Raw genomic sequence first — 23,767 nt, 5'->3', positions numbered from 1 at the left:
CTGTTCTAACCTTGATTTTTGGATAGAACTTTTTGAGTAGATAACTTTTCATATAGGACTCGTCTTAATCCGAGTTACGGTTTAGGATTTATGGCCCTCCGTTCGTTACTATGTCCTTTAACGTTGTGCAGAAATTTCTGACCTACTCGCACTTAGGCCGTCACCACGGTCAAACCAAGACGAGTTTGCTTCTGTAAATTTTACCACACTTAAGGGACTCATAGACGGAGCCATGGCCACTGGTCTCACCTTAATTCAGTAAGGGTAGAGGCCGTGGTGACTGACTGAAGTCAGAATTTGTTTTACATTACTTTCATATACGAAACCTACCTTACGCCTTTTGTTTGATGATGAATGATGATGACCCTTAAGACCTTAATTACATACTTTTAAACCTATTAAGATGATTTACTGACTTAGTACTATTTGACTTAGGTTGAGGACTTCGGACCATTTACTTGCACACCTTTCCCGACTACTACTTTACCGCTACATATCATTGTGAGTTATAGCATTCCCTTTTTACTTTAACTTATTTTAGGAACTGAGAATACATGCGGATTTTATGTTTTACATACTAGGCACGAGTACTTAAACTTATATATGTGTGGGTTATATAACGGCAGAAACATTCCCTTTAGCTCGGTAACGTTTAATCATTGGTTTATGAACCGGTGAACGCGAATCTTAGATATGGATCCATAGGGTTTGACATCCCCACTCGGGCTAGTCGCGCTAGCAGTCAACGAGTGTTTAATACTTCGTAAACATACGCACTCGTCAAGTGTACTTTCAGGGGGTATTTTAAACGTTAAGTTAGTTACCAAGTGCCCACGGTTAACATATACTTTATCATACTGTTTTGAAACACTCTTTGTAGCACTGAAATCTCGTGGCCTACCTTACATACTGTTATACTTAAACTATAGCTCACCAACCGTTGTGTTGACGTTTTTAAGCATGTATTTCTCAGGTGCTTGAGGTTGCTTCCGTTGTGTACTAGTCGTGCTGTAGAACCCGCTGCTTAGAGTTGTTATCGCATGACTACTTATCTTGCATTCAAACTTATTTACTTTTGAAACTATGTTATGTAACGACCTTTGGGGTCACGTACACTTATTAATTTGCTTCTACTTAGTGAAGCATGCTTTTGAAATGTAAAACATTTGATGTCGGTTATGACATCACCTTTTTATCGTGAATGCAACTTCTTTAATTACAGCATATAGCACTTAACCTTGTAATGATCCTGTTGTTGATGATTTGTACACGATGGTTTTGTACGGTGCATCACATAGATGAATCTCAAGCTTAAAATTTGTTGTATGTTGAGAATGTGCACACTTATATGATTAAAAACGAATTTGTAATTGATGTTGGAAGTAAGTTCATGTATGAACTTGCATTTTGAGTGTATGTTGTGAATATGATGAATTTGATGTTATTTATAGCTTAGAATAAAGTCATGCACATTAGGTGTTTGATGAAATGCCTCAATGAAAATGCATATGAGATTTAGTTAATTTTTAGAGAAGAAAGTTTATGTGTAAATTGTTGATGTTGTTGTAAGTAATGATATTTGGATGTATGATGATTTTAAGGATGTTAGTAGTTGAAATGGGTTTATGCACATTTGATGTTTGATGTAATGCTTGAAAGAATTATAATGTCATGTATGTAAGTGTTCTTGTGATTAATGGGGTTAAAAAGGGGATTAAGTCAAATGTGTAGGTATATGAAAGTGTTGTAAGTTTTGAAAGATGTAATTTCGTTGAATTATGTTAATGACGAGATTAGCACATATATAGGTGTTAATCAAGGCAAAGGAGCTTCAAGTGATCAAGGAACCTCGTTTAATCAAGGTGAGTTTATAGGGAGTAAATTTGGCGGGTCAAGAGTGACTTAGTGTTTCCGGATTGCATCCGTGCAAGAGGACAACGACTAAGAGCACTAGGTGGATAGCTTAGATAGAATTATTAGGCATGCCTAATAATTGTATCTATGGTTGATGATTAGCTTAGGCAAGGTCACTAAGCTTGCTTAATGATTTTGTCTATGGTATGACTTAGCTTAGACGCTTTGGGTGTCCATGTATGTACGTATGCAATGTGATTAAGGTAGCTTAGGCATATGTGTATGCCTATGGTTATGTTAGCTTAGACATAATTACTAGGATTGGCCTTAGTAAGTTATGTCTATGATAAGGAAAGGAGTGGGATCCGAAAGTAAGTAAACAACCTTTTGGGTTGGAAAGGCTAAGTGAAGAAATGATTACGCTCAATGATATGTGCTATTTTATTTGCCTATAACTCACTAAGCGTAAAAGCTTACCCCCATGTACCGCTTATCATCGCCAAGTCTTTTGTATTCAAAAACTATGTTTCTTTTGAATAAGTGGGACCAAATGTTGTGTTTAAGTTGTGTAAACGTGTTGATCATGATTAAAATATTTTCGAAGTATTTGATGATGTAAGAAATTATTTTAATTAAGTTTGTTTAAGTATTATGTTGGTAAAATATGGTTTTTATAAGAAGTAGTAGTTCAGTACCAGCGAATGTGTAATGTCACGTCGCGACATCATTTGCTGCGACGCGACACATAACTTGTTTTGATTCCAGGAGGGCTGTTAAGCAGGATTGAATTTCTTTGAAAAGTCGCGCTGCGACCAAGAGTTGCCGCGCCGCGGCATATCACTTGGTCTGGGCGGTCACTGTTTAAAAAAAAAAATTATCGTTTAAGGGCGTTAAAAACGAAAAAGTGAAAGACGGTAGTCCAAGCACTAAGTAACCACATATTGTTAATATTGGAGCCGTTGGATGACGTAGTCAAAGACGGGGCCATTCACGGACCGATAAGAGTGGCCTAAGAGTTTTGAGTGATAAGGAATGAGAATGGAAGCTTATATCCAGTTATAAGGAATTTTTTAATAATTTTTAATTCGATTAAAACTTCAATTTTCAATTTTTAATTGTAAATTTACAAAGTAGGTGGAACTACACGTTTATAATTGTAACTTGACACAAAAAGACAATGAATTTAAGATCTTTAATTACATGATGAGTAATGATGTAATTTCTCATTCCTTAAGTTAGAGAGCTTATTTTAAAAGCTACTTAAAACTACCTTTTTTTTTTCTTTTTCTTCCATAAACTCTAGAATTTTATCACCCAAACAAAGCTTCTAGCTTGAGCTTATGAAATAAATAAATTTAAGCTCTAATAAGCTACCAAAATCTTGTAGGTCAACACACCCTATGACTTGAAGCTTATTAAATAATAAGTTCAAGCCCCTATAAGTTCCAAGAAGTTGATGCGCGAAACACATCAAGAAGATGAAGAAAACGAGTAAAAATACGACTTTACCTTAGCATGCAAGAGTAATATTCATTTGAATCCTTAATTAAGTAGAGATCTACGGGAAAAAACTCAATCATATGTGATTTTGCATGTCAATCACATGTGATTGTAAAACTCAATCACATGTGATTCTGCTTCTGCGTGAAAAAATCGAATCACATGTGATTGTAAAATCCAATAACATGAAATGGAAATCTGATGCAAAGACAGAGATTTGTCTCTTGAAACTCAACTTAAATTAAGAATGCAAATGAATATAACTCTAGCATGCAATGTACGTGTTAATGGTAGTGGATTTTTTTTAAACGACAGATTAATGCTGATTACACATTTTTTAAAAATAAAAAGATTCTGAAAGTTAAAAAAAAACTTGAAGGATGCTAATTGTAGAACAGAATAAAACCAAGGAACCAACGGAATAAAAGATTTTCCGTCTTAGATTAATTACCTTTCTTGTAATAAGACCATTTCCAACCGAGATTGTGACGTCACAGGCAATTAGTGTATATTTTGACCAAAAAGTGCAATCTAATTGTGATACGGTAATGTCAGTTTCTGACTTTTTTTTAACCTTTGTGTCACTTTTTTGTGTTAAATATTAGGTTAGGGTGATGTGGTAACTATGATTGAAAATTGGGTGAGAAAAAATTAATTAGTAATAAAATATATTTTTAATTAAGTCTTTAAATTATGTGATTGGCCAGAGAAAACTCACGGATAAAGATGAAATTCGACATGTTGGTGACTGACGGATGAAGATGAAACTAACTGACGGTCCGTTCAATTTTCGCTAGTTGTGTACAAGTCATCTTAGGGATGAAAACTAATGATGGGTTAGAATTGGTATAATAAGAAATTACCATTACCATTAGCATTACCAATATAACTAATAGACAAACTTTGTCTTACTTGTTATGAATAGTACTATTTAACTTTTCATTTTTAACAAACTAACCCCCTAACTTTCATTAAAATACAAATCGAACCCCCTACTTTATACCTATAATATAAATTATTATTTATCCCATCACTAACACCAAAAACACCCACCACGCTTTACCGGCTTCTACACTGCGCTCAAACAGTAGGACCCACATAAGCCACTACTGTGCTACATTTTTTTTTGTCTCCAACGATAAAAGAAGCAACTTTCTTAAAAGGAACAACCCTTCAATGCTATCAAAAGATGTTGAAAAATATTTTTTTTTACAAAATAGATCAACTAACTTTAATGCTAAAAGAAGCAACTTTCACAAAAGGAACAACCCTTCAATGTTAGATGTTAATTTTTTTTTTTTTTTTACAAAATAGATCCACAAAAGAAAAGACTTTTTTTTAACTCGCATTCAAAATGGAGCCCCCGGCGTGAAGCCAGGGCTTCACAACTAGTTAAAACTAGGGCTGTGCATGGTCCATACCTGGACCGGACCAGACAATACCCGGACCGGACCGAAACCCGAATTTTTATAAAAATAGGAACCGAGGTGAAATGTCCCGTTCTTATTGATTAAAAATGTTCCATAATAATTGATTTCGTTGCGAGGTTTTGACCTCTATATAAGACGTTTTTCAAAGACTGCATTCATTTTTAAAACAAACCATAACCTTTATTTCATAAATAAAGGTTTAAAAAGCTTTACGTAGATTATCAAATAATGATAATCTAAAATATCCTGTTTACACACGACCATTACATAATGGTTTACAATACAAATATGTTACATCGAAATCAGTTTCTTGAATGCAGTTTTTACACAATATCATACAAACATGGACTCCAAATCTTGTCCTTATTTTAGTATGCAACAGCGGAAGCTCTTAGTATTCACCTGAGAATAAACATGCTTTAAACGTCAACAAAAATGTTGGTGAGTTATAGGTTTAACCTATATATATCAAATCGTAACAATAGACCACAAGATTTCATATTTCAATACACATCCCATACATAGAGATAAAAATCATTCATATGGTGAACACCTGGTAACCGACATTAACAAGATGCATATATAAGAATATCCCCATCATTCCGGGACACCCTTTGGATATGATATAAATTTCGAAGTACTAAAGCATCCGGTACTTTGGATGGGGTTTGTTAGGCCCAATAGATCTATCTTTAGGATTCGCGTCAATTAGAGTGTCTGTTCCCTAATTCTTAGATTACCAGACTTAATAAAAAGGGGCATATTCAATTTCGATAATTCAACCATAGAATGTAGTTTCACGTACTTGTGTCTATTTTGTAAATCATTTATAAAACCTGCATGTATTCTCATCCCAAAAATATTAGATTTTAAAAGTGGGACTATAACTCACTTTCACATATTTTTACTTCGTCGGGAAGTAAGACTTGGCCACTGGTTGATTCACGAACCTATAACAATATATACATATATATCAAAGTATGTTCAAAATATATTTACAACACTTTTAATATATTTTGATGTTTTAAGTTTATTAAGTCAGCTGTCCTCGTTAGTAACCTACAACTAGTTGTCCACAGTTAGATGTACAGAAATAAATCGATAAATATTATCTTGAATCAATCCACGACCCAGTGTATACGTATCTCAGTATTGATCACAACTCAAACTATATATATATTTTGGAATCAACCTCAACCCTGTATAGCTAACTCCAACATTCACATATAGAGTGTCTATGTTTGTTCCGCAATATATATATAGATGGGTCGATATGATAGGTCGAAACATTGTATACGTGTCTATGGTATCTCAAGATTACATAATATACAATATAAGTTGATTAGGTTATGGTTGGAATAGATTTATTACTAACTTTCACGTAGGTAAAATGAGTAATTTTTATCAATCTTGTTTTACTCGCCATTTCTTCGTTTCTAATCCGTTTTGAGTGATTCCAGTGGCCACGGTTTCGTATTGAACTTAACTTTATGAATCTAAATAGAAAAGGTATAAGTTTATAGTCGAAAATAAAAGTTACAAGTCATTTTTGAAAGAGGTAGTCATTTCCGTCGAAAGAACGACATCTTGATGACCATTTTGAAAAACATACTTTCACTTTGAGTTTAACCATGATTTTTGGATATAGTTTCATGTTCATAAGAAAAATCATTTTTTCAGAAGTATAGCTTTTAAATCAAAGTTCTTCTTAGCTTTTAATTATCCCAACCAAAACAGCCCGCGGTGTTACTACGACGGCGTAAATCCGGTTTTACGGTGTTTTTCGTGTTTCCAGGTTTTAAATCATTAAGTTAGCATATCATATAGATATAGAACATGTGTTTAGGTGATTTTAAAAGTCAAGTTAGAAGGATTAACTTTTATTTGCGAACAAGTTTAGAATTAACTAAACTATGTTCTAGTGATTACAAGTTTAAACCTTCGAATAAGATAGCTTTATATGTATGAATCGAATGATGTTATGAACATCATTACTACCTCAAGTTCCTTGGATAAACCTACTGGAAATGAGAAAAATGGATCTAGCTTCAAAGGATCCTTGGATGGCTTGAAAGTTCTTGAAGCAGAATCATGACACGAAAACAATTTCAAGTAAGATTTCCACTCGAAATAAGATTGTTATAGTTATAGAAATTGAATTAAAGTTTGAATATGATTATTACCTTGTATTAGAAAGATAACCTACTGTAAGTAACAAAGGTTTCTTGATCTTGGATGATTACTTGGAATGGATTTAGAAAACTTGGAAGTAAATTTGCAATCTTGGAAGTATTCTTGATTTTATGAAACTAGAACTTTTGGAATTTATGAAGAACACTTAGAACTTGAAGATAGAACTTGAAAGAGATCAATTAGATGAATAAAATTGAAGAATGAAAGTGTTTGTAGGTGTTTTTGGTCGTTGGTGTATGGATTAGATATAAAGGATATGTAATTTTGTTTTCATGTAAATAAGTCATGAATGATTACTCATATTTTTGTAATTTTATGAGATATTTCATGCTAGTTGCCAAATGATGGTTCCCACATGTGTTATGTGACTCACATGGGCTGCTAAGAGCTGATCATTGGAGTGTATATACCAATAGTACATACATCTAAAAGCTGTGTATTGTACGAGTACGAATACGGGTGCATACGAGTAGAATTGTTGATGAAACTGAACGAGGATGTAATTGTAAGCATTTTTGTTAAGTAGAAGTATTTTGATAAGTGTCTTGAAGTCTTTCAAAAGTGTATGAATACATATTAAAACACTACATGTATATACATTTTAACTGAGTCGTTAAGTCATCGTTAGTCGTTACATGTAAGTGTTGTTTTGAAACCTTTAGGTTAACGATCTTGTTAAGTGTTGTTAACCCAATGTTTATAATATCAAATGAGATTTTAAATTATTATATTATCATGATATTATGATATATAATATATCTTAGTATGATATATATACAGTTAAATGTTGTTACAACGATAATCGTTACATATATGTATCGTTTCGAAATCATTAAGTTAGTAGTCTTATTTTTGCATATGTATTTCATTGTTAATACACTTATTAATATATTTAATTATCATTTAACATAATTAACCAAGTGTATCAATATCTTAATATGATTCATATGTACCTAGTAAGACGTTGTTATAACGATAATCGTTATATATATCGTTTTGGAGTTTCTTAAATTAATAGTCTCATTTTTATGTATATAACTCATTGTTAAAATACCTAATGAGATAAATACTTATAATAAAATCATGTTAACTATATATATAACCATATATATGTCATCGTATAGTTTTTACAATTTTTAACGTTCGTGAATCACCGGTCAACTTGGGTGGTCAATTGTCTATATGAAACCTATTTCAATTAATCAAGTCTTAAAAAGTTTGATTGCTTAACATGTTGGAAACACTTAATCATGTAAATAACAATTTCATTTAATATATATATATAAACATGGAAAAATTCGGGTCACTACAGTACCTACCCGTTAAATAAATTTCGTCCCGAAATTTTAAGCAGTTGGAGGTGTTGACGTATCTTCTGGAAATAAATGCGGGTATTTCTTCTTCATCTGATCTTCACGCTCCCAGGTGAACTCGGGTCCTCTACGAGCATTCCATCGAACCTTAACAATCGGTATCTTGTTTTGTTTAAGTCTCTTAACCTCACGATCCATTATTTCGACGGGTTCTTCAATGAATTGAAGTTTTTCATTGATTTGGATTTCGTCCAACGGAATAGTGAGATCTTCTTTAGCAAAACATTTCTTCAAATTTGAGACGTGGAAAGTGTTATGTACAGCCGCGAGTTATTGAGGTAGCTCCAGTTGGTAAGCTACTAGTCCGACACGATCTATAATCTTGAATGGTCCAATGTACCTTGGATTTAGTTTCCTCCGTTTACCAAATCGAACAACGCCTTTCCAAGGTGAAACCTTAAGCATGACCATTTCTCCAATTTCAAACTCTATATCTTTTCTTTTACTGTCCGCGTAGCTCTTTTGTCGACTCTGGGCAGTTTTCAATCTTTGTTGAATTTGGATGATTTTCTCGGTAGTTTCTTGTATTATCTCCGGACCCGTAATCTGTCTATCCCCCACTTCACTCCAACAAATCGGAGACCTGCACTTTCTACCATAAAGTGCTTCAAACGGCGCCATCTCAATGCTTGAATGGTAGCTGTTGTTGTAGGAAAATTCTGCTAACGGTAGATGTCGATCCCAACTGTTTCCGAAATCAATAACACAAGCTTGTAGCATGTCTTCAAGTGTTTGTATCGTCCTTTCGCTCTACCCATCAGTTTGTGGATGATAGGCAGTACTCATGTCTAGACGAGTTCCCAATGCTTGCTGTAATGTCTGCCAGAATCTTGAAATAAATCTGCCATCCCTATCAGAGATAATAGAGATTGGTATTCCATGTCTGGAGACGACTTCCTTCAAATACAGTCGTGCTAACTTCTCCATCTTGTCATCTTCTCTTATTGGCAGGAAGTGTGCTGACTTGGTGAGACGATCAACTATTACCCAAATAGTATCATAACCACTTGCAGTCCTTGGCAATTTAGTAATGAAATCCATGGTAATGTTTTCCCATTTCCATTCCGGGATTTCAGGTTGTTGTAGTAGACCTGATGGTTTCTGATGTTCAGCTTTGACCTTAGAACACATCAAACATTCTCCTACATATTTAGCAATATCGGATTTCATACCTGGCCACCAAAAATGTTTCTTAAGATCCTTGTACATCTTCCCCGTTCCAGGATGTATTGAGTATCTGGTTTTATGAGCTTCTCTAAGTACCATTTCTCTCATATCTCCAAATTTTAGTACCCAAATTCTTTCAGCCCTATACCGGGTTCCGTCTTCCCGAATATTAAGATGCTTCTCCGATCCTTTGGGTATTTCATCCTTTAAATTTTCCTCTTTTAAAACTCCTTGTTGCGCCTCCTTTATTTGAGTAGTAAGGTTAGTGTGAATCATTATATTCATAGATTTTACTCGAATGGGTTCTCTGTCCTTTCTGCTCAAGGCGTCGGCTACCACATTTGCCTTCCCCGGGTGGTAACGAATCTCAAAGTTGTAATCATTCAACAATTCAATCCACCTACGCTGCCTCATATTCAGTTGTTTCTGATTAAATATGTGTTGAAGACTTTTGTGGCGGTATATATAATAATTTTGAGCCCATATAAGTAGTGCCTCCAAGTCTTTAATGCAAAAACAACCGCGCCTAATTCCAAATCATGCGTCGTATAATTTTGCTCGTGAATCTTCAATTGTCTAGACGCATAAGCAATCACCTTCGTTCGTTGCATTAATACACAACCGAGACCTTGCTTTGATGCGTCACAATAAATCACAAAATCATCATTCCCTTCAGGCAATGACAATATAGGTGCCGTAGTTAGCTTTTTCTTCAATAATTGAAATGCCTCCTCTTGTTCATCCTTCCATTCAAATTTCTTCCCTTTATGCGTTAATGCAGTCAAGGGTTTTGCTATTTTGGAGAAATCTTGGATGAATCTTCTGTAGTAACCAGCCAATCCTAAAAATTGACGTATATGCTTCGGAGTTTTTGGGGTTTCCCACTTTTCAACGGTTTCGATCTTTGCCGGGTCCACCTGGATACCTTCTTTGTTCACTATGTGACCGAGGAATTGAACTTCTTCCAACCAAAATGCACACTTTGAAAACTTAGCGTATAGTTTTTCTTTCCTCAATACTTCTAGCACTTTTCTCTAATGTTCTTCGTGCTCTTGATCATTCTTTGAGTAAATAAGTATGTCATCGATGAAAACAATGACAAACTTGTCAAGATATGGCCCACACACTCGGTTCATAAGGTCCATGAACACAGCTGCTGCGTTAGTCAATCCAAACGGCATAACCATAAACTCGTAATGACCATAACGCGTCCTAAAAGCAGTTTTTGGAATATCATCCTCCTTTACTCGCATTTGATGATATCTAGAACGTAAATCGATCTTCGAATAAACCGACGAGCCTTGTAGTTGATCAAATAAGTCGTCAATTCTCGGCAGTGGATAACAGTTTTTGATGGTAAGTTTGTTCAACTCTCTGTAGTCAATACACAACCTAAATGTACCATCCTTCTTCTTGACAAACAAAACAGGAGCTTCCCATGGTGATGTGCTTGGTCGAATGAAACCATGTTCTAATAGTTCTTGCAGTTGGCTTTGCAGTTCTTTCATCTCGCTGGGTGCGAGTCTATAAGGAGCACGAGCTATTGGTGCAGCTCCTGGTACAAGATCTATTTGAAATTCAACAGATCGATGTGGAGGTAGTCCCGGTAATTCTTTCGGAAATACATCGGAAAATTCTTTTGCGACGGGAACATCATTGATGCTCTTTTCTTCAGTTTGTACTTTCTCGACGTGTACTAGAACAGCATAGCAACCTTTTCTTATTAGTTTTTGTGCCTTCAAATTACTAATAAGATGTAGCTTCATGTTGCCCTTTTCTCCGTACACCATTAAGGGTTCTCCTTCTTCTCGTACAATGCGAATTGCATTTTTATAACATACGATCTCTGCTTTCACCTTCTTCAGCCAGTCCATGCCAACTATTACATCAAAACTCCCTAACTCTACTGGTATCAAATCAATCTTAAATATTTCGCTACCCAGTTTAATTTCTCGATTCCGGCATATATTATCTGCTGAAATTAATTTACCGTTTGCTAATTCGAGTAAAAATTTACTATCCAACGATGTCAATGGACAACTTAATTTAGCACAAAAATCTCTACTCATATAGCTTCTATCCGCACCCGAATCAAATAAAACGTAAGCAGATTTATTGTCAATAAGAAATGTACCCGTAACAAGCTCCGGGTCTTCCTGTGCCGCTGCCGCATTAATATTGAAAACTCTTCCGCGGTCTTGTCCATTCGTGTTCTCCTGGTTCAGGCAATTTCTAATAATGTGGCCCAGTTTTCCACATTTATAACAAACTACATTGGCATAACTTGCTCCGACACTACTTGCTCCGCCATTACTCGTTCCGACACCATTTGTTCCTTTTGTTATGTTAACCCCTGGTCCGTAGACCTCACACTTCGCCGCGCTATGACCATTTCTTTTACACTTGTTGCAAAATTTGGTGCAGAACCCCGAGTGATACTTTTCACACCTTTGGCATAGCTGCTTCTGATTGTTGTTGTTGTTGTTGCGGTTGTTATTGTTGTTGGGATGATTATTGTAGTTGTTGTTGTTGTTGTTGTTGTTGTTGGGCCGTTTGTTGTAGTTGTGATTGATGTTGCGATTGTTGGGATAATTGTTGCGATTATTATTGTAATTGCTGTTGTTGTTGTATTGGTGATTCTTATCACCGTTTTCCTCCCACTTTCTTTTGACTTGCTTCACATTGGCCTCTTCAGCCGTCTGTTCTTTAATTCTTTACTCAATCTGGTTCACTAGTTTGTGAGCCATTCTACATGCCTGTTGTATGGAGGCGGGCTCGTGTGAACTTATATCTTCTTGGATTCTTTCCGGTAATCCTTTCACAAACGCGTCGATCTTCTCTTCCTCATCTTCGAACGCTCCCGGACACAATAGGCACAATTCTATGAATCGTCTTTCGTACGTGGTAATATCAAATCCTTGGGTTCGTAACCCTCTAAGTTCTGTCTTGAGCTTATTGACCTCGGTTCTGGGACGGTACTTCTCGTTCATCAAGTGCTTGAATGCTGACCACGGTAGTGCGTACGCATCATCTTGTCCCACTTGCTCTAGATAGGTATTCCACCATGTTAACGCAGAACCTGTGAAGGTATGCGTAGCGTACTTTACTTTGTCCTCTTCAGTACACTTACTTATGGCAAACACCGATTCGACCTTCTCGGTCCACCGTTTCAATCCGATCGGTCCTTCGGTTCCATCAAATTCCAAAGGTTTGCAGGCAGTGAATTCTTTGTAGGTGCATCCTACACGATTTCCTGTACTGCTAGATCCAAGGTTATTGTTGGTATGTAGCGCAGCCTGTACTGCGGCTATGTTTGAAGCTAGAAAAGTACAGAATTCCTCTTCATTCATATTCACGGTGTGTCGAGTAGTCGGTGCCATTTCCTTCAAAATAGTCAAATGGAACAAGTTAATCATACAGAATATTAAGAGTAGTTAATAGTATTTCGTAGCATAATATGAACTCATTTATAAAAGCTTTTTCTTCATATTAGCGTTTTATAAGTTTAAATTCGGGTAGTACCTACCCATTAAGTTCATACTTAGTAGCTAATATACAATTCAACTACTACAATTCTATATGAAAAACTGATTATAATAATATTTCGCGTTCAAACTTTTATACAATATTTTACAAACTTACAATACCGATTATGTTACATAAAGCATGAAATATAGCACACAATAACTTTGATACAAGATAGTTGTGAAGATAATTCTAGCTAGTACACAAGTCGTTCAGCAAAGGCAATAAAGACACGTAATTCATACGTCCAGAAACAAGTCATGCATTCTGGTTTTACTAGGACTACTTCCCATCCTTGGTCTTGTGGAACATAACCGTTATGGCCGTTGATAAGACAGCGTGTTGTAACGTCGTCAAAGGGACGAGGGTTACGTAATGACCAACAGTCTCGTAATAACCTAAAAACCTCATTTCTTACCCCAATTACCGACTCCGTCACTTGTGGGAACGTTTTGTTTAATAGTTGTAGCCCGATGTTCTTTTTCTTACTTTGGTGAGAAGCGAACATTACTAACCCGTAAGCATAACATGCTTCTTTATGTTGCATGTTAGCCGCTTTTTCTAAATCATGAAGTCCTATATTCGGATACATTGAGTCAAAATAATTTCTTAACCCGTTGCGTAAAATAGCATTTGGGTTCCCCAATATATGCGTCAAAGTAAACACATCATAACTTATGGGTTTCCCAATGTGATATCCCCCATCTTTCAAACGAAAGCCTTTTATAAACCAAGGCATTCTTGGAACGTTCTTCGAATGTCTTACAAACTGATTTTGCCATAAATAGTTGTGTCGAGGAATTCTAACCGACTCTAGACAAGATTTCATCAATCATGTCTCCGGGTAAGTCTTCTAAAATATTGGGTTGTCTATCCATTTTGTGTTTTTATACTGTAAAATAGACAAGAGTTAGATTCATAAAAGATACTTATTAATACAAGTAATTTTTACATATATCGTAAAGCATAAGCACACTATATTATATATATTACACCGCACAAATACAACTATCTTATTCCGACTCACTCGTTTCTTCTTTTTTAAACTTGGTTCTTTTTGCTAAGTTTTTAGGGATATATGATGTTCCCCTAATACGAGCCGTCGTTTTCCACATTGGTCTAGAAAAACCTGGTGGTTTAGAGGTTCCCGGGTTATTGTTACAACTTAAGAAATACGGGTGTTGACGATACATATAAAGTTCATCGGGGTTGGAATCAGATTTCTCTATTTTTATGCCCTTTCCCTTATTGTTCTCTTTTGCCTTTTTAAATTCAGTTGGGGTAATTTCTATAACATCATCGGAATCCTCGTCGGGATCCGATTCATCGGAGAATTGGTAATCCTCCCAATATTTTGCTTCCTTGGTGGAAACACCGTTGACCATAATTAACCTTGGTCGGTTGGTTGAGGATTTTCTTTTACTTAACCATTTTATTATTTCCCCCACCGGTTCTATTTCTTTTTCCGGTTCCTCCTCCTCCGGTTCCGATTCTTCTTCCGATTCAGATTCTTCTTCCGGTTCCTCTTTGGGAACTTGTGAATCAGTCCACGAATCATTCCAAATTACATTTAACTCTTCATTATTATTAGGTGAGTCAATGGGACTTGTATTAGAGGTAGACATCTATCACATAATATCAAACACGTTAAGAGATTAATATATCACATAATATTCACATGTTAAAAATATATAGTTTCCAACAAAATTTGTTAAGCAATCATTTTTCAAGTAAACACGGTCGAAGTCCAGACTCACTAATGCATCCTAACAAACTCGATAAGACACACTAATGCAAAATTCTGGTTCTCTAAGACCAACGCTCGGATACCAACTGAAATGTCCCGTTCTTATTGATTAAAAACGTTCCATATTAATTGATTTCGTTGCTAGGTTTTGACCTCTATATGAGACGTTTTTCAAAGACTGCATTCATTTTTAAAACAAACCATAACCTTTATTTCATAAATAAAGGTTTAAAAAGCTTTACGTAGATTATCATATAATTATAATCTAAAATATCCTGTTTACACACGACCATTACATAATGGTTTACAATACAAATATGTTACATCGAAATCAGTTTCTTGAATGCAGTTTTTACACAATATCATACAAACATGGACTCCAAATCTTGTCCTTATTTTAGTATGCAACAGCGGAAGCTCTTAGTATTCACCTGAGAATAAACATGCTTTAAAACGTCAACAAAAATGTTAGTGAGTTATAGGTTTAACCTATATATATCAAATCGTAACAATAGACCACAAGATTTCATATTTCAATACACATCCCATACATAGAGATAAAAATCATTCATATGGTGAACACCTGGTAACCAACATTAACAAGATGCATATATAAGAATATCCCCATCATTCCGGGACACCCTTCGGATATGATATAAATTTCGAAGTACTAAAGCATCCGGTACTTTGGATGGGGTTTGTTAGGCCCAATAGATCTATCTTTAGGATTCGCGTCAATTAGGGAGTCTGTTCCCTAATTCTTAGATTACCAGACTTAATAAAAAGGGGCATATTCGATTTCAATAATTCAACCATAGAATGTAGTTTTACGTACTTGTGTCTATTTTGTAAATCATTTATAAAACCTGCATGTATTCTCATCCCAAAAATATTAGATTTTAAAAGTGGGACTATAACTCACTTTCACAGATTTTTACTTCGTCGGGAAGTAAGACTTGGCCACTGGTTGATTCACGAATCTATAACAATATATACATATATATCAAAGTATGTTCAAAATATATTTACAACACTTTTAATATATTTTGATGTTTTAAGTTTATTAAGTCAGCTGTCCTCGTTAGTAACCTACAACTAGTTGTCCACAGTTAGATGTACAGAAATAAATCGATAAATATTATCTTGAATCAATCCACGACCCAGTGTATACGTATCTCAATATTGATCACAAATCAAACTATATATATATTTTGGAATCAACCTCAACCCTGTATAGCTAACTCCAACATTCACATATAGAGTGTCTATGGTTGTTCCGCAATATATATATAGATGGGTCGACATGATAGGTCAAAACATTGTATACGTGTCTATGGTATCTTAAGATTACATAATATACAATATAAATTGATTAGGTTATGGTTGGAATAGATTTATTACTAACTTTCACGTAGGTAAAATGGGTAATTTTTATCAATCTTGTTTTACTCGCCATTCCTTCGTTTCTAATCCGTTTTGAGTGATTCCAGTGGCCACGGTTTCGTATTGAACTTAACTTTATGAATCTAAATAGAAAAAGTATAAGTTTATTGTCGTAAATACAAGTTACAAGTCGTTTTTGAAAGAGGTAGTCATTTCCGTTGAAAGAACGACATCTTGATGACCATTTTGAAAAACATACTTTCACTTTGAGTTTAACCATGATTTTTGGATATAGTTTCATGTTTATAAGAAAAATCATTTTTCCAAAAGTATAGCTTTTAAATCAAAGTTCTTCTTAGCTTTTAATTATCCCAACCAAAACAGCCCGCATTGTTACTACGACGGCGTAAATCCGGTTTTACGGTGTTTTTCGTGTTTCCAGGTTTTAAATCATTAAGTTAGCATATCATATAGATATAGAACATGTGTTTAGGTGATTTTAAAAGTCAAGTTAGAAGGATTAACTTTTATTTGCGAACAAGTTTAGAATTAACTAAACTATGTTCTAGTGATTACAAGTTTAAACCTTCGAATAAGATAGCTTTATATGTATGAATCGAATGATGTTATGAACATCATTACTACCTCAAGTTCCTTGGATAAACCTACTGGAAATGAGAAAAATGGATCTAGCTTCAAAGGATCCTTGGATGGCTTGAAAGTTCTTGAAGCAGAATCATGACACGAAAACAATTTCAAGTAAGATTTCCACTCGAAATAAGATTGTTATAGTTATAGAAATTGAATTAAAGTTTGAATAGGATTATTACCTTGTATTAGAAAGATAGCCTACTGTAAGTAACAAAGGTTTCTTGATCTTGGATGATTACTTTGAATGGATTTAGAAAACTTGGAAGTAAACTTGCAATCTTGGAAGTATTCTTGATTTTATGAAACTAGAACTTTTGGAATTTATGAAGAACACTTAGAACTTGAAGATAGAACTTGAGAGAGATCAATTAGATGAAGAAAATTGAAGAATGAAAGTGTTTGTAGGTGTTTTTGATCGTTGGTGTATGGATTAGATATAAAGGATATGTAATTTTGTTTTCATGTAAATAAGTCATGAATGATTACTCATATTTTTGTAATTTTATGATATATTTCATGCTAGTTGCCAAATGATGGTTCCCACATGTGTTAGGTGACTCACATGGGCTTCTAAGAGCTGATCATTGGAGTGTATATACCAATAGTACATACATCTAAAAGCTGTGTATTGTACGAGTACGAATACGGGTGCATACGAGTAGAATTGTTGATGAAACTGAACGAGGATGTAATTGTAAGCATTTTTGTTAAGTAGAAGTATTTTGATAAGTGTCTTGAAGTCTTTCAAAAGTGTATGAATACATATTAAAACACTACATGTATATACATTTTAACTGAGTCGTTAAGTCATCGTTAGTCGTTACATGTAAGTGTTGTTTTGAAACCTTTAGGTTAACGATCTTGTTAAGTGTTGTTAACCCAATGTTTATAATATCAAATGAGATTTTAAATTATTATATTATCATGATATTATGATATATAATATAATATATCTTAGTATGATATATATACAGTTAAATGTCGTTACAACGATAATTGTTACATATATGTCTCGTTTCGAAATCATTAAGTTAGTAGTCTTATTTTTGCATATGTATTTCATTGTTAATACACTTAATAATATATTTACTTATCATTTAACATAATTAACCAAGTGTATCAATATCTTAATATGATTCATATGTACCTAGTAAGACGTTGTTATAACGATAATCGTTATATATATCGTTTTCGAGTTTCTTAAATTAATAGTCTCATTTTTATGTATATAACTCATTGTTAAAATACCTAATGAGATACATACTTATAATAAAATCATGTTAACTATATATATAACCATATATATATCATCGTATAGTTTTTACAAGTTTTAACGTTCGTGAATCACCGGTCAACTTGGGTGGTTAATTGTCTATATGAAACCTATTTCAATTAATCAAGTCTTAACAAGTTTGATTACTTAACATGTTGGAAACACTTAATCATGTAAATAACAATTTCATTTAATATATATATAAATATAAACATGGAAAAATTCGGGTCACTACACGAGGACCGGACCATAAAGATATGGTTTGGTTCGGTCCGGTTCCAGCGTTGGTCCAAACGGTTCGGGTAAAAACCCGACCCGTTTATAACTACGACTCATTTCATAAAATTATCAATATATGACATACATAAATGAAAAACTCACAGATAAAACTAATCCAAGTTTAAAATCAAAGTAGTAATCAAAACTTCAAAAAACTATATCACGATAATAACTAATAAAATGGTTCTTGTTTACAATAGTTACCATATCACGATAATTAATATGATACTTGTTTATAATCGTTATCACGTACAAGTTTTGATTATTCAAAACCTAATCTAAACAAGATGTATCGAATGAGGAAGAAAACAAGAAACACAAGAATACAAGATACATGTATGCTAACCGTTGAATATTATTAAGAAATCGTAGACTGTAATTCGCAGTGATATTGAAAAAAAGAGGAGATATATACTAACCTTAGAGTTTTTAATCAAGTATTGAAGCAAAGAAAATTAATTATACAAAGTATGTTAATTTATTGAGAAAATAATTCTATGAAGAAAACATGTATATATAAATATTTTTAGACCACCGACTATACATTTTAAGGGATCTATATTTGGTTCAAATTCTACAATGGAATTGAGTTGTTATATATCTAGAGAAGACGATTATGTACATATATATCGGTTGATTCGGTTCGGTCCAAAACCATTGTTTTTCGGGTATGATCCGGACCGGACCGAAACCCGAAATAATCAAAATATATGGACCAAGGACCGGACCAAACCTTCTCGGGTATTTCGGTTTCGGTTCGATTCCTCCTCGGTCCTCGGTTTTTTTCGGTTCTACCCGAACCATGAATACCCTAGTTAAAACAATAATTACGGAATATATCTCGGTATACAGTATTTGATTGATTTTGATTTTACCGGTAAAAAGAAAAATACTCCGTAAACAAATACGAATGAGCTAGATACGCACACTTTTTCATTCTCAAACGAAGAAACAAACAACTCCCCTCGTGTATAATATATATACACACATGACGAAGGTTTGATGCATACGCCGGCAGAGGAGTCCAAGTACCAACAACCCCCATCTACTCTCACAGATCACACCAACATAATCCCATACCTAATTCTCAAATTCAACTTTTTTACTCTCCCACAATCTCATCATAATGCTGCTGCTGCTGCTGCTGCTGCTGCTGCTAATTCCATTCTCTTAATTACAATCGCCTGAAAGAAATTAGGATAAAAAAAACCCCCTTCATTTTCAGGTTTTTTTTCTTTCTATTCGCTATTTTGTAAATTATTACTACCATTTACTTATTATGTGTGTTACCTATCTACATCGTTCCATATTGATTGTTATTATTGTAACTGCTAGATGAAGGTTGTTTATTTTACTATTCATAATTTTAGGGTTCTTGTCTAGATAAATAAATATACTTTGTACCCCAAAAGTTAATATCAAATTATTTTCTCATAGTTATTGTCACAACTGCTTGTTGAAATTATTTTGATATGCTGTAATTATTAAAATATTAGTTACATTACTGATGTGTTTTTATTGAGGTTTCGGACTTGTGATCATGTTTAATCATAATTTTTATATATATTTTTAATAAGTGATGTTTAATCTAATTACTGAAAATTATTATTTATGTAAGCATTCGAGCTTTGCTAGCCAAGTTGAATCCTTCAGTATAAACATAAACATGTAAAATTGTTTTATGATTTATTTAATACATTTCTCTGTAGTAGTACATGATGTATCAATGGAATAAAATGATACGTAACTGAAATTCGATAATGATCGTCTTGTAACTAGATATGCATTTTTTTTTTTCATTTCATTTAGTTAAATGGCACTTAAAAGCGGTGGCGATGGTGATGAGTTAGAGGTTGTGCCTGATCATGCTACTTGGACCTTATCAGAGGAAAATACTTTTATTAGTATTATGGCTAAAGAGGTGAAAACCGGGAAACGTTATAAGACCACGTTTTCGGATTCAAATTGGTTGACTATCGAGCACGAGTTCTATGAAAAAACTCATAGGAGGTATAATCGAGTGCAATTCAGGAATAAATACAATCAGTTAAGGACTCGTTATTTATGGTTTGACAAACTGCTGAAAGAACCCGGGTTTACTTGGGATCCTGTGCACCGAACTGCAATTGCAGATGATGATGTTTGGGAATCGTATTTAAAGGTAAAATCCCTTCTTTTATGGTTATCATTTTATTTTTGTTTTTGCCAGAATTGTGGTTTGTGCAGCTAAACTCAACATGATGGTTTTTAATTACTTTTCACTTATATAACGAGTAAATAAATGTGTGACTATTTAATTTATTGTTTTAATACCACAAAAGTTTTAGCAATTAAGAATATATTGTAGTTGCTGTGATTTACGCCTAGCTATCTTAACATTTCTGAAAATTCGAAAAGGTTGCAGTTTCAGTTATGTTTTATCTCAATCAGGTCAAAAGAGTCAGAACGAAGAGAATTATTATCCCAAAAAATAATTCTTTGTAATATTAGGTCAGCATTCAATTTATTAAATGCTTTTGATAGTGGTAAAAAAAGGTTGCAGGTCAATCCCGACTCATTTTGATTCATTCAACAATTATCTGCTTGACCAGTTATCTAACCTCCTGATTTTGCTGCTCTAATTCTAAAGTTCCTTTTAGTAGAGGGAGCGGTTTTTTATTTTATTTTATTTTTTTTAAATGGTGTAATTGGTTGATGATGTGTTTCGGGTTTAACTGTAGACAAACAAGAACGCAAGTAGATTCAGGAAAAAAGGGTGTCCCATGTATAACGAACTCGTGATCATATTTGGCGACACAATCTGCAATGATGCATATCCACTTGCTCAATATCGATCTCTTAGTGACGAAAAGGTCGATCAAGAAACCGAATCAACTAACGAAACCCCTCGAAATTCACCAATCGATAACATCAACAGTAGTAGCAACAAAGATTCCGGAAAACATGGAACAACAAGGCATCGGCCTCCATCACCGACACATAGTTTACTCAAGAACAAAGAGGCAAAATTAGACTTACCCGCGGATACATCTTTAAGAGAAACCGTTAAAGTGACGGTTTCAAACAAACAAGGGTCTGATCCTGTAAGCGATAGGACGCAAGCGTTCAAGAATCTGAATGTTTGTCCTGAACCTGGTTCTTATTCAATCACGAATTGTGTCAAGTGTTTGGAGTCGATAGATGATCTGGACGCAGCTACTTACGTAAAGGCGATTAAATTGTTTAAAGATGTCGATTGGAGAGAAATGTTCATGGCAATGTCTGCAAAACGAAGATTGGATTGGTTGACCAGCTTGGATTGACCCAATATACATATATGATCATCTTCAACGAGATTTTGTAAGTATGCGCATTTGTTTTTCTCGTTTTGTGTAGTTTGTAAAATGTGTGTATTGTTCAACATAATTTGCGTATGTTGTAGAAGTGTGTCACGAGTCTAGGTCTAAGATCTAAAGCGAAAAGGGATCTTCAAACAAATGGAAAATTTATGAATGATCCAAATTTATTTTGAGAACAAACTTGTACTATCTGACAAGAAATTTCATAATCATCTCAATGCTAGAACATATAATTAGCAGTGATTAATTGCTTATGTTGTTTAGCTGACCATTAAAATATTGAAGCAGGATTACCCTTTCAGTGTCTTAACTCTCTTGGTATCATTACTTTTGCTCTCTTGTGGTTTGCTCAGTGACAATTTACTATTCTTTCGTACTTTCTTCTCTTTATCACTCGATCGGTCAACGAAGTGTGAGGCTGGGCGGGCATTGGATTAGCAGGTAAATAATTGTTGGGATGCCCAAAAGCGGCTGTCTGGCCGACTAGTCGGTTTGGTGACTAGTCCGACCTGTTTCTGCCCAAAAATGTCTAATTAGTAGGCCAACGCTAAAAAGGTCTGTTTGAGTCGGGTCTGAGTCGGTCAAAGTCAAGGTTGGTCAAAGTTAGGACAACAATATTAATATTTTTTTTTTTTTTTTTAACAGCGATTGGGATCACCCGAGGGTGACTAAACCACCTGTTGCGATCATCTCCCGTTTCGACTATGCCGATGCAGCAATATTAATCCCGCCCCCATCGCTGCCCGGGAGGAAACCTTGAAACCGATCCAAGGACACGGTCAAGTAAAACCCCCATCTCCTTTACCCCCCAAACGATATGGGAAAGGTGTCATGGGTAGATACTTCATGGCAGGGATGAAATTGTGTTTTTTAATATGTAGCCAACGGGGGTCGAACTCCTGACCTCCCCTAAAGGAGGCATGCCACCAACCGCTGAACCACATCACAACTTCTAATATTAATGTTGTTTTATACTCTGATTTTGTGTCATACACGTGTTTACAATATACGGAGTATATATTACTGAAAGTCAACATTGGTGAATGTCTGACTCGATCGACTAGTCGTTTCAAAGTCCCAGACAGACTCTCCGTCTCGCGACTTTTCCAACATCGAGTTTGCTGATATGAGCTCAATCGTTGTGTTTATGGTAAATTAGCACTTAATACACGATAGCTTGGAAACAAATATATATGCTCTTGCTCTCATTGATGGACTCTTGTATTCTTAAAGTTGTAGTTATTATTATGAACCTGTATCTAAAGGAGTTTAGATATTTTAGGTGTTGACTACAAATATGCATCTTATTGTTTTGAACAACTAGTTAGAAATATGCACTTTTTGTCTTAACAATGATCTTGTTTTTGTGATGGGATAACAACTCATGCCATTTGAATACACGCTCATGTTCTCATTACTTATACATTCTGTGTAACATATATGTAGATGACAACATCATCGTTAGATAACAGAGAATGGTAGCAAATGGAAGATATTGTTTTAATGATAGATGACGTCCACCACGTAAACTTCTAACGTTGTACACATATGGTTTATACTGGGTTGTTTAAGTATGTGTGTATGTATATAGGAGAGTGGCAGCATACTGACAAAAGCTAACATATGAAAATGAATAGGTGAACAATTTTTGAAGCTAACTTTCTATAGTGAATGTAATGTAATTGGTGTTCTTGTTATGTTAGTTTCTGATATCGAGTAGTGAAACTCAGTTTCATTTCTCTGTTTTACTTAAAAGTAGCTCATTGATTAAGAATGTTGTATAATTCAAAAGTTAGCGATTGAATTCATTCCGAATGAAAATATCAAAGTAACTAAAAAACAGAGAAATGTAAATGGATCACCCATAACTAAAAACTTGAACTTCAAAATTACATAAAGTACACACCATTGGGCGATGGTGGTGGTCCTACAAAAAGATTACTGTACCATTACTTCCTAATGGGACCGTCAAATCTAAAAGTCAACTTCTCCTAATAAAAAGTCAAACATGTAAACAAGGATTCTTAAATGGCCCACAAATCTTACTATAGGTT

At 34.5% G+C, this 23,767-nt stretch overlaps 1 protein-coding gene across 1 annotated transcript; it reads left to right on the top strand.

The window, feature by feature from the left end:
• Positions 1–19,517: 19,517 nt before the first annotated feature.
• On the top strand, positions 19,518–21,931 carry LOC139867277 (uncharacterized). Its single transcript, XM_071855623.1, has 3 exons — positions 19,518–19,600; positions 20,185–20,536; positions 21,096–21,931. The coding sequence occupies exons 2-3, from the start codon at positions 20,189–20,191 to the stop codon at positions 21,675–21,677; spliced, it is 930 nt and encodes a 309-aa protein (XP_071711724.1). The 5' UTR covers positions 19,518–19,600; positions 20,185–20,188; the 3' UTR covers positions 21,678–21,931.
• Positions 21,932–23,767: the final 1,836 nt, after the last annotated feature.

Source organism: Rutidosis leptorrhynchoides, chromosome 1 (assembly GCF_046630445.1).
Source record: "Rutidosis leptorrhynchoides isolate AG116_Rl617_1_P2 chromosome 1, CSIRO_AGI_Rlap_v1, whole genome shotgun sequence".
NCBI lineage: Eukaryota > Viridiplantae > Streptophyta > Magnoliopsida > Asterales > Asteraceae > Rutidosis > Rutidosis leptorrhynchoides.
Note: the sequence above shows the minus strand (reverse complement) of the source record. Positions and strands in the feature narration are given on the sequence as shown.

Excerpts from the sequence above, each read along its gene's own strand:
- LOC139867277 (XM_071855623.1), top strand. The coding sequence starts at position 20,189 with ATGGCACTTAAAAGCGGTGGCGATGGTGATGAGTTAGAGGTTGTGCCT. Across the intron at positions 20,537-21,095 it reads TTTGGGAATCGTATTTAAAG|ACAAACAAGAACGCAAGTAG; the intron begins GTAAAATCCCTT and ends GTTTAACTGTAG.